General features: G+C 42.8%; 1 protein-coding gene across 7 annotated transcripts in view; it reads left to right on the top strand.

Moving 5' to 3' along the window:
• The window catches only part of ARHGAP26 (Rho GTPase activating protein 26), a 416,835-nt gene that overhangs the window by 145,468 nt on the left and 258,697 nt on the right, over positions 1-12,670 (top strand). For all 7 annotated transcript variants that reach the window (XM_053666461.1, XM_037141721.2, XM_053666462.1 and 4 more), the window contains exon 11: positions 10,398-10,476. In XM_053666461.1, coding sequence (XP_053522436.1) covers positions 10,398-10,476 — 79 coding nt within the window. The remainder of the gene's footprint in view (positions 1-10,397; positions 10,477-12,670) is intronic.

Raw genomic sequence — 12,670 nt, 5'->3', positions numbered from 1 at the left:
TCTGTGCAGGTAGGACAAAACCCTCAGGAAAATGGGAGGTTGGTTAAAGTAAGGACAGTGGAGGCTAGGAGGACGTGGAAGATCTGAAGAATCTATACCCTCTAACATGCCACCACCTTCATTTCAAGTATGTTTTTATAGCAGGCTGCATGATACAGGTAAAAGGTCCAAGCAGCCCTAAGTTTGAATTTAGGATCCGCCCCTTACCAGCCACGTGAGTTTGGGCAGGTGGTTTCACTGCATCTGTAAGGTGAGGCTCGTCATACCTACTTGGCAGGATTGTTTTGAAGATGGGATGCATTAATATTAATCTCTGATGCAGTCGTGTGTTGGAAAAGGTTGTGCCTTTAGTTTTTTCCTCTCCCCTAAAATCTGGGTTTTCATTGTGCTTACGGTGGACCTTAGCTTTGGTGGTTCTGTCTCTGAGCCCCTTTTTACCCATCCTGATTCTGTTCCTTTTCCTATAGTGTCATGAATTTCCAGTCACCTATAAGCTGCGAGTAAATACATGTGTACTAAATGTATATGTGCAAAGGGGCTACTGCAGGAAGATTCTGTGTTCAAAGTACATATGCGATAACCTGTTTTTTATACATATATATATTTCCTGCACAAGGTAAAAAGTTTTATGCTCCTCCTTCCAATTTATGACCTAAAAAGAAAACCATAATAATTTTGAAGCTAAATTAATATTGTTACTTCCAGTTTGGTATGTGATGTGGTGTGTGTCCTTGCACTTGTTTGTGTGTTCGTGAGATTGTGAGTGTAAGATTTTATTTTCTGAAAAGAATCAGTTTATGTAACAGACTTTGTTTCAGTGTTCAGCCTCTAGATGGCAGTGTTGTATGTGTATTACTAACTACGAGGCTGCCCAGTTGAAAATTAGCTGTCCTTTATACATTGACAGGAGTCAGTGGTGTGCTTGCCTCTGTGTGTGTGTGTGTGTGTGTGGTTCTGTAGAAGAAATCATGTGAATATTACTCCTTAAGGGAAAGGTATTCTAAATGACTCATTCTTCTCTAGAAATTCCTTCCTGAAGTGTCAGGCTCTTGGCTTCAGGGACTGTGTATTTGAGGATGGTGAAGAAAATAGTGGGGTGATTTCTGCTGCCCTGTATGTGCTGAGAACCAGGCAGTCCTCCTTGCCCTCATGGTGCAGTGTGCCTTTATCTTTTGCAACAGATGAATCCATTTTTCCTGGTTTCAAACTTCCCCTCACCTCCCCTTCTCACCCCTTGTTTGAAATAATATTTGATTTTGCCTTCCTGCTGGTTGGATTAGAGCACTGGTCTCAATGCCATTGACATTTCAGAGAGGAAATGGCTTTTTCCTTCCTCAGAGGGTGTTATACTGCTTTGACTTCTATGATTTGGGTGGGGGGTAGAATAGGCGGAAATATTGTACTTTCTGGATTGCTTTTTGGCTGTTCCGTAAAATAATCTACTTGAGAAGTTCTTGGAATTTTTAGAATTCATGTAGTTTGAACTTGTCATTAAGATTTTTGTTAGAGAGTATTTGCTGTTTGATTCTGGTTTGAGTGAGAGTGGGGTTGATGGACTGTGGTATGAAGTGAGTCAACCTTATTTCTATTCTGGAGTCTTCTTAGTGAAATTTGGGGGTTTACTGATTGGGTATACTGGTTCGTTTTCCAATTTCTACATACAAAATATATATTTTTTAAAACCTATACCAAATTTTTCTGCTATCTAAATCTGAAGAGAGGAGGCAACTCATCTAGTAAATTCTACTTATGTGCATTTCTGTCGACCATGAGAGAGAATCATAATAATGAAAAAATATTTATAAATGAACTAGGACATTTCTTGAATTAGAATATTTTTTCATTGTTATGAAGTGTAGTAACAGGTGCTTGCATTTTTCCTGAGTTTTACTCATCCCAGGAATTAATAATGTTTTCTCCTGGTGCAGTGTGTTAAAATATGCTTACTCTCATGTCCCAAGTGCCTAACCATATAGCTGGCACATAATAGGCACTCAGTTAATATCCATTCCATTTAGGAACCATGCAACTTAATGTGCCAACGATTTCTTTTTCTGGGCTTCCTGAGGTTTTGTGACATCAGTCTCCTTTAAAATAAAAATGTAGGGAATTAACTGATGTTATTGGACATATTTACTCTATGGATCGTTATTATTGCTGTGTTACTAATTATTTTAGGACATTTTCTCCCAAGAGGTCAGTACTGTAGGCTGTAATAGGTTATGACCAAATTCATTCATTAGCATCAGATCCTTTCTAAGTAATTAATTAGGAATACTTCAGGTCAGGATGGCGGTGTAGGCAGACATGGCTCGCCTAACCCTAACCACATCAAAATTACAACTCAAGTATGGAACAACCATTACTCAGAACTGTCAGAAATCAAGTTGAGTAAAAGTCTCACAGCTATGGAACTAAAGAAACCACATCCATCCAGACTGGTAGGCGGGGCACGGATGTAGAATGGGCTGATCCCTCACCCACATGTGGTGGATAAAAATTTGGGAGGGATATCTCAGGAACAAGGATTCCGAGTCCCACACCAGGCCTCCCAGCCCAGGGTTCCAGTGCCAGGAAGATAAGTCCCCACAACTTTTGGCTGCAAAAACCAGTGGGGATTGAGTTGGTGGGAGAAACTGCTGGAGCCTCAAGCAGTTCCTCTTAAAGAACATACACACAGACTTACTACTTAGACTCACTCCTTCTGAGCTCCAGCACCAGGACAGCAGCTTGAAAGGCACCAGTGGCATATAGGGAGGAAGTGAAGTGTCTGGCATGAAGGAGAACAGAGGCCATTGTCCCTTTGCTGAGCCCTCCTCACACAGAGCCAGCAAGCTGGTGCCATACCTGAGACTCCATCAAACTGGCTAACACTGTTTGACCCACCTTGGAGATCCCCAGAGACTCTACTCCACCCAATTTATGTGCCCAGCCAAGCTGCTTTCCCATGTAAATGGCTGGTCCTGGCTCATGCTTCACAACTTCCTAAATCCTATCAAACAAGCAGTAGCTGGCCTCAGTGAGCCCCAGGCCCAGCACCAGCAGCAGCCAGCCTAGATTCACAGCGTGGCTTCACCTGGGAATCTCCAAACCCAGCACAAGTAGCAGCCATCTCAGATTGATTTACAGCTTAGGCAGGGTGCCCCAGGCAGAACACAGGTAGGGGCTGACCTTGCCCTGCACCACTTGCTAAACACCAGGGCCAGTGCACCTAGGGGACAGCTACAGACCACGTTGGAGCACCACCATCCTGTCTCTTCACAGCTAATTAATTATTAAAAAAATTAATTAGAAGCTTGTTTCTATTGTAAAAACTTCTTAAGGGTGTGTGTGTGTGTGTGTGTGTGTGTGTGTGTGAGTGAGGGAGACAGACACAGACGGAGGAGAGGTGTTTCTGCTCTCTCTCCCTCCTGAGGAGCTGGCGACCCTGGATCTCAGTGCCTGCCAGGCATGCACGGGAGGGCAGTACCACCTGGTGGTTAAGGGGTGGGCTTTGCTTTTCAAGTCAGGCAGAGTGGGTTTGAGCTGAGGCTTTGCCACCTACTGGCAGTGTGATATTGTGAAAGGAATTTCTGAATGTTATTTTTAAATAGGTATAGTGATAGTACCTAATTCATACAGTTATTGTGAGGAAGAAATGATAATATATGTAAGTGTAAAGTCCTTGGCCCATTATAAACAATAAATCTTAGTGACAGTTTGTGGGCCACCAGTTTGCAACTTCTAATTTCTTTCTCACTTTTCTATCTCTCTCCCCTGGATCTTACCCAGCTTCTCCTGGCATATTGTATATTCTTCTTGTGCATAGGGGTCTGTAATGGGCAGGGACTTTTAACAGTTTATTATCTCAGAGCATGCATAGTTTATGCAGATTTATAACTTTTAATCTCCAAACAATAGATTAATGTTGCCCTTCAGCAGTGACACTGGGTCCTGAGCATTGAGAGAAATGGGAAAGTTGCCCCAAGTTCTTCCTCTGTTGGTGAACTGGAGATGCTTTACTGTGTTTGACTTTGAGGTTAACCAAGAGCACAGGCATGTGTCATTATTAATCCTATTGCATGCGATGACCCTAATAGCATGCCATGATAACCTGTAGTGGAGCTCAGGTGGAAAGAGGCAGAGACAGACAGACACAGACGCCAGATGTTGCGAACTGGTGGTCCACAAATGTGTTTGGTTTGGCTTGAGTAGTGTTTGAGGCAGCATCTTAAAGTTGGAAAAGTCTGTAAATTCTGGGCTTGCCTTCCCATGTATCAGCTGTTTGCAGAACTGAATGATGGATCACTCTGCTAGGTGGGGCACAGCTTTTCATTGGGCTGCAGTCTCTGCCATGATGACAGGTGACAGCTGTCGCTTTGCCTTGCACTGTTGTTTTTCTGATAGAGGGTAAATACTCTTTTGTTCCTATGTCTCTACAAAAAATAAAAGTGCAAATGAAAAAAAAAAGCTATATGTCCTAATGAAAATGAGACCGAGCCTACTTTTGTTGGGGCAGTAAAGAATTTCTTCCCCAGTTTCACTCATTTTGCTTACTGGCCTGCAAGTAAGCTCTCTATTTGAGTCTGAAATCTCTTAGACAGACATGGAAGAGATGTCATTTTCCAAGTTTCTTCTGCCGACGTTGGCCCTATTTTGTGTAAATGAATGTCTGCCATATATTTGTGAAAATGAAGACTTACTGAATCTTGAACCCTTGTAACTAACTGCTCAGAAACTGTTAGAAATCAGTTTCCCAGGAGCACTTTAGCAGCAAAGAAGCACTTTCTCTTCCTGTCACTTGTACAGCTCTTTCACCTGTGGAGGGCAGCCCCATCCTCTAGGCTTTAATCATTTCCCTCTGTCTTGCTATATAAACATAGGGAGGCAGGTTTCAAACACAGGCCGTGAGAACATGCGGTTCTGTGGGTGCCACAGTCCTCCTTTTAGTCTGAACTTGACCCTTAAATGTACTGTAAGTGTGGATGGAAGCTGGGACCAAACTCTTGCCAAAAGAAAATTTATAATCTTATGAATGAGTAAACCCTCGCTCTTTGGAGGTTTATTTAAAAAGAACAGTACTGTTAGATTCTGAGTGTGTTTGTTTCAGTGGGGTGGAGTTAGTAATAGCATTTCCTTGTCCACTAGGAAATGGGTAAATTGCCAAGCCACTGACATCACTATTGTTGACTCAGATTCAGGAATAAGATTAGGGTAGGAAAGCTGTCGAGTAACCCTGGAGTCAGGACTGGTTGTGATTCTGCTTGTTCTTGGCTGATGAGAAGGCTCTGAACTGACATCAATCGTCCCAGCTCTTAGATGTGTTGCTAAATGATGTATGGCTTCTGTGGGCTCTTTTCGGAGGCCAGAGTTGGAGGAGATATGGCAGTGGGTAGCAGTTTCCCTGGGATAGATGAATAACTGTTTTCTGCACTGCCCCTGTAGTGTGAGAGGTTGGGTGCCAGCTTAGAGAAAATTGCAGATCCTTGATCATGATCCTCAAGCTGATCTAGTAATAGCCTAACCAAGGACTGATTCAGAGTGAAAAGGAGGTGCTGTATTTTAAGCAGAATCTTAGGCTCGTACTCTAGAAAGAATTTTAAATCATTTGTTCCTTTTCTCATCTGGAGCTCCTTGCAGATTTTCTAGAATTGGCTCCTTCTTTGTTCTTATCCATTGTTAGGCATTAATTCCAAAAGGGGGAAAGAGGAGACTCTGATGTTTCACTCAGGAGGAAAAAGGAAATGGCTACGGTGTCAGAGCCTGTGTGTCACTTCAGCCTTTGGCCTGGCCTGCTCTGTGGCAGGCGCATCATTTTCAGGGCTGTTTGTGAGTATTTTGGGGGTGAGGTCATGAGTATCTGAAGGGCCTGTGGTTCTTTTTTTTTAAACTGTACACACCTGCCCATCTCCCTCCATAATTGGTACCCTACCCCACACTTGCCATCCTCCCTCCTGTTCAGGCCCCATTTGCCCCTGTGATAACTGATTTGGGGAACATTTACTGCATATCTGACATTCTGAAATGCCTTATACAGCTTTCATTTAACCTTCATGACAACCCCATGAGGGTAGGCTCTCTCATTATCTACATTTTGAAGAAGAATGGCACAGTAAAATAACTTGTCTCCTAGGCTTACGCAGCAAGGAAACACTAGAATCAGGATAACTGGTGAGTCTGAGTTATTTAAAAACATTTCTTAATTGAGGTATAATCACAATAAGATACCCAAACCTAAAGTCTGTATCTTAATGACTACACGTGCATGCATGCACAGTGCCTGGGTCAAGTTTCTGTTGCCCCAACAGTTTTCCTTGTGTGCATGCCCCATTCATTTCCCATACCCCTTCCCAAAGACAGAATTACTGTTTCCGTGGCTGTCACTGTGGATGCCAGTATTTGAACACCCTGTAAATGGAATCACACCATTTGTAGTCTTTTATGTCAAGCTTCTTTCCCTTATTATGTCTATGAGATTCATTCATGTTGTTGTATGTAGCAGTAGGTGGCTCTTTTTTATTGTGTGACATTCCAGTGTTACTCTCTTTTTGATGGATATTAGGTATTTTGTTGTTGCAGATTTTGGCCATAGTGCATAAAACTGGGAGCATTCTCAAATGTGCCTTTTGGCGGGCATACACTCTCATCTCTCTTGGGTACATCTCTAGAGGTAGAATTGCTAGGTCATGGATTTGGGGGTATGTTTAGTTTTGTTTGCTTTTATCATCTTACTCTCCTTCCAGAATGTATGAGAGTTCGGGTGGCTCTACATCTTGTCAGGACCTGGTATTTATTGGTGGTCTTTGAATGAGCTCCATTCAGGAAGATGTTTATTATATTTCATTGTGGTTTTGTTGTAGTTCCCTGATGAGTCATCATGTTGAGCCCAATTTCTTATGCTTGTCAGCCATTTATTTGTGTTCTTCTACGAAGTGGCTATTCAAGTCTTTTATCTATTTTATTGAGTCGTTCATTTTTACTACATATTTGTTGGCATTCTTTACATATTCCGAACAAGAGACTTATTGGAGATATGAATTATAAGTATCTTGTCTTACTCTGTAGTTAGTCTTTCACTCTCTTAATGGTATCCTTTGATACCATTTAAGATGGAAGTTCTTCATTTTGGTGAAGTCCAATTTATCCATATTTTTTTCTTTATGATTAGTGCTTTTTGTGTTCTTTTGAAAAATGCTTTGCCTATCCATCTCTTGGGCATTTTGAGGCAGAAAAACAATGGGGAGGGAGCCACTGCTATAGAAAATCAACCACAGTCAAACTAGACACTATCGAATCCTTGGTTTTGGATTGGCCTGGAGTGGTGTTCTGAGCCCTTGTACTTATGAAGCACTGTAGGTTCACAGAGCCCTTTGTTGTTTGAACTCATCTGATCATGTGTGGGAGCTCCCTAAAGTACTTCCAGGAGGACCTAGTCCATTCTGACGACAGAGGACCTGGATGCTCAGTGTGAGCTTTCTGGTGGCTGCGGCGCATTTCCATTTGCCACGGCCTGTGTGCAGGACTACACTGCTGGGTTCAGATCCTGACTGTGTAACTGTGGACAATGTGCTCAGCCTGTTCGAGCCTGGTTTTGCTCATCTACCAAGTGGATAATGAGAGTACACCTATCTTACGACATTGTTGTGAATATTAAATGAATTAATTTATGTATAGTGCTTAGTATGGCATCTGGCACATAGTGCTAGGTTTTTATTGTAGTTTTTATTTTATTGTGGCATTTGGTAGGATCACAGTTTTTTGTAGAAATAGAAAGAGTTCTGATCATTGACTTCATTTCTCTTTCATTGTGTTATATTTTTTCTTCCTCATTCCACAGCCTACACTCCTAGTGAGTTCTCTCTCTTTTCTCTCTCTCTACTCTCATCATGAAAAGTCGAATGCATTTCAAACATGAAGTAGGTTCCCACCACATGTGAATGTGTGCTGTCTTACAGGGACTGACATGGCAAGTGTAGAGTCATTGAGAGTTTTGCTCCTTTTATTTTGTTTTAAGAAATGGTGGCTGATGGGGGCAAAGGGAGGGAAAATATGGAGAGAAAGTTATTGCTTGATTACAAAATAAAGAAAGTTGACCCATTTCTTTGATTCAAGGAAATCCAGCTGGCTCACCCTCACAGCCTCTGAGTTTGTCAGAGCTTCCTCTTTGTGGCCCTGAGTGGAAGTTTCACATTGTGTGACATGAAGTTGATGTGATATTTGTGAGGTCCCTGAGATCTTGGTATGCTAGGCAACTATTGTGGTCTCACTGTTTGCTGGTGAGCACCTAGCAGGAAGTGACTGAGAGAACATTGTCTACGTGACTCCATTGTAGAGAGGAGGGTGTCTTTGCTCTCCAGGGCAGGGAGAACAGGAAGGAAAAGGTGGGGGTGGGTGGGCAGCCAGTGGCAGTGGGTCTCAGATTGAACTGTACATCAGGATTACCTGGGGAGTTGGTTAAAATCCCAAGTTTGCAGGCCCAGCTCAGAAGTTCAGATTCAGTAAGGTGGGGTTGGGCTGGGAACCTCTATTTTAAGGGCATGCCCAATTCTGAAGTCTGTGGTCCAGGCGCACTTTAAGCAACACTCACAGATCAGTTCCAGGGACTTGAGAGTTCCTCACTGGACAGTAGCTTTGCAGTCTTTCATTTAATTTCAGAGCCTTAAGGCTTTGTGCTCAGCTCTTTGAAAGGTGGAAGGGTAGAATCAATTCACTATGTCCGCACACTATAGGGTCATCTCTGTGGAGTGGAGGCTGCTGGCACTCTGCAGACACCTTGTGGGTCTGGCACACTGAATGGGGTGATGGTGGGAAATGGGCTCTTGGGGTCCGAGGGTCTGAGAATGAGAATGTCTGAGAAGAGGAGGGAGAACCCTGGCAGGTGCTGGTGGAGAGAGAAGTTATTACATCTTCCAAGTCAAGTTTGTGTTAGGGCGCCCATGCCCACTGTGGCCTTCACAGAAATGGCCACCTCTCAGGACTGTCTGTCCTATCGCCTGCTTCATGCACCATCTCATCCGTCCACTTGCCTCACCCCTTGTGCCCACATGCACCCCTGCCCCCGCACTCCTGCCACTCCTCCCTTTCTCTCTCCCTCACACACGCCCACACTGTTACTCACAACTTCACACATTCATACCCTCACAACAGTGCACCTCAATTCCCCAACCCTTCTGTACTTAAATGTTCATATTTTTAAAGACTTTTTTCCTAAGGGATATTGAGGATTGATCAAGGAAGAGAAGCATAAGTGTTATTTAAAATATGTTCCATGTGAATAGGTCTAGCATGTTCGTTGGAACCATGAGAATGAGCCAGGAGCAGTGACTGTGGGTGGGTTGAAGGGACAGGCTCGGTGCTCGTGGGGCCCCCACTCGGGTACTCAGGGCGCGGCGGAGCTCTGTGTGTCTCAGGGTTGTAGTGCGCAATGATCCTCGGCAGTGCTGTGGACTCAGATGGTAACGGGGTTCAATTCTTTCACCATGCCCTTCTTCCTCCCTTTTAGGCTTTCTCAGACTTTAAAGGCGAGGGTTTACCTAAGCAATTCTGAACTTTTTGAGGGCTTCAGTCTTCTTTGATAATCTGATAGTTTGAATTGCTTTTACAGAAAAATATGCAGATGTTTTAGAGGGAAAGGTGGTTTATGGGCTCTCTGGGACCCATCTGTGGACCCTAAGTAAAGAACTCCCTTAATGAGCATAGACTTCTCACAGGTTCCTTTTTATGGCACAAGTGTCTCCTCTTGGAGTGCCGTCTGTAACGGGAATTCAACAAACATCATTTGATACCGTGTGCATGCTTTCTGGAGGGTTTGTGTTCAGTTTGAAAGAGCAAGCAGATTTCATTGAGAGGATGAAAGAGCAAACACATGTAAAGAACTTAGCACCTGATGTGGCAAGTATTCACTTAAAGAATACTGTATATTTAATATAATCATAATTACAAGGCCAGTTACCTCCATAAAACTTCTCCATCTCAGAAGCAGCTTAGAAGCATTGGACTAACTATTAGACTAGAATCACTCCATCTTGGATGTTTTGCCTTCTTTTATCTCAAGTCCATTCACTTCAATACATATTGCACTCCTACTGTGAGTAAAGCACTCTATTAAGCATTTTGGAGAACAGGAATGAACAAGATCTGAAGGAGTAAAACAAGGTCTAAAGGCGTCACTTTAATTGTCTTATTTTCCTTATCTGTAAGTAGAGTCACATCTTCTGTATTTCTTCCTACCTCCCTGAGGCTTATTGAACTTATTGAGAGGGACTTATGAGAGGGACTGGGGACCATGCCTTTGCTTCTTTCTGAGGCTGGAAGAGCCCTAGGGACCTCTCCTTCTGTGCCATGGGTGCTTCTTTAAGGTTCACCTTCATCAGGATCTCTCTACTTGGGTTCATATTCATGTATTTCTTTCTCTGCAGGCCAGGGGTTATCACTATGCAGGCGCTGTCAGAAGAGGACCGGAGGCTCTGGATGGAAGCCATGGATGGCCGGGAACCTGTAAGTACAATTCAGGGAAGTGGAGGAGTAAAGATCCTGAGTTGTATGTTGCTTCCCTATGCAGCGATTGTTGCTGGTGCTCCAAAGCCTTGGGGGTCTGAAGACCAATGTACTGGAGGGAGTTTTGTTTTTTTCTTTAATTCCTGGGCTGATATTTGCAGATATTGATCTTGCTTCTGTGTGGGTGCTGTCCCTGTGCTTCCACCTTTATTTTTAAGGTGTGGGTTCTGCGTGACACTGTACTAGAACTCCCCCTTTGCTGAGGCAATTGTAGCACTCCTAAGTCTCTTAGGGGAGCCAGGGTCTAGAGTCTAGTTGCTCTTAATTAATATTTATTCATTCTTCCATGAAGTAGGATGCAAAGCATTATTTTAGTCCCATTTTAATGGGATAAAAGTGTATACAGATTATGCAATATATTTTCTCACCGCCTTCTGGTTCAGCGTCTCTTTGCCATAGCAGCCCACATCCCGTTATACACAGTGAGATTATACACAGTGAGATTATTAGGGCTGATGGAAGGGGTTTAGTCTGGTAATGTGATCCATGCTCCCATATCAGAGATGCTAGCCTGTGCTGGGTGATGTAATCTTGTGGTTTTCCTGCATCTTGTGACATGTAAAACCACGCAAGAGCTCTGGGGAAGTCCCTTGAGTCATGATGCCAAAGATACCACCTCCAGAGTTCAGCAAATCGCAAGGTTGCAGAAATCCTAAGAGGGCAGTTTAACCATGTCCCACAAGTAAAAGATAAAAAGAATTCACACTGTCAGAGGGCCAATAATTATTACTTACAAAAACACAATCTGGAGGGGGAGATGTGTGCAAGGTCATCAGGCCAAGGCCTTCATTGACTATAGAACTCTCTGTGTCAAGCTGGGTGTGCAGTAGAGATGATTCCAGTTCATTTGTGTGTTTTTTTCTCAGCCTATCGTGGCTTGGTGATCTGTATTGATTAATGCACCTTTCTATTCAGTTGTTTTTTAAAAATATTTTATTTTTAGAGAGAGGGGAAGGGAAGGAGAAAGAGTGGGAGAGAAGCATCAATGTGTGGTTGCCTCTCATGTGTCCCCTACTGGGGACCTGGCCTGCAACCCAGGCATGTGCCCTGACTGAGAACCAAAACGGTGACCCTTTGCTTCACAGGCCCGTGCTCATTCCACTGAGCTAGCTACACTAGCCAGGGCTTCAGTTGTTTTTTATGCAGATAATGGAACTCAGTTCAATCAACTAAGCATAGACACATAACAAGTGTTTGCCTAATATCTAATGATAGAGAGCACAATTTAAAGAATTATTTAAACATTTTGACACAGTTTGCTAAACTCTAATTAAATATTTAATCTGAATTCTTCTCCTGGGCGAAAATATAAGATAATTCTTATTTCCCTCAATATGTTGTTACTGATGGAAACTTTCTCAAAAGCAGATACATGTTTCTACCTTCAGGGCTTTGTGGGTGCAATAACTGCTTGATTTCAGAGGCCTTTGAAAGCATTTTCCTAAGTAGTCCTTCATCTTTGCCATTATCACTTATCATTAGAGGAGCACTTTTTTGGGTGTAAGACACATCTCTTTGATTTGGCATATCTCTTAAACCATTTATTTCTCTTAGTTCTGTACCATTTCATGGGTGAGGAAACAGAGGTTAAGTCACTTGCCCTAAGTTGTACAGATATAAGTAGCTATATTAGTAGTGTACAGGCTAAGTTGCCATAACAGAGACTTTGAAGTGTAGTAGCTTAAATAAGATGGAAGTTTATTTCATCCTCAGTGCCCAGAAGTGAGCAATCCATGCTTGTCAGGGTCATCTTCAGCCATGGCTGCCCAGGTCGTTTCAGTCATTGGCATTTTCCAACCAAATAATGGAGATGAAAATACCTAGGACCCAGGAGGTACACACACCACTTTCATTGGACCATGCATAATTACATGGCCACATTTATCTGCAGAGGAGGATGAGAAATCTAAGCTCTGCATCAGTAGCCCTGGGCCCAGCCAGTCCCCAGGCATCTTAACACTTCAAGAAGAAAAAGAGAAAGGATGCAGTGGTGGGGTGGTTAATAGTATTCACCACAGTGGGAAAGCTAGAATTTGAACCCAATTCTAGCCCTAGACATAATTGATTTTCATATTTTTTATTGTTTTTATTTTTAACATTTTATTGATTATACCATTACAGTTGTCCCATTTCC

Source organism: Artibeus jamaicensis, unplaced genomic scaffold, assembly GCF_021234435.1.
Source record: "Artibeus jamaicensis isolate MK-2021 breed Jamaican fruit bat unplaced genomic scaffold, CSHL_Jam_final contig_456, whole genome shotgun sequence".
NCBI lineage: Eukaryota > Metazoa > Chordata > Mammalia > Chiroptera > Phyllostomidae > Artibeus > Artibeus jamaicensis.
The sequence above is the reverse complement of the archived record's forward strand: the minus strand, read 5'-3'. Positions and strand labels throughout refer to the sequence as shown.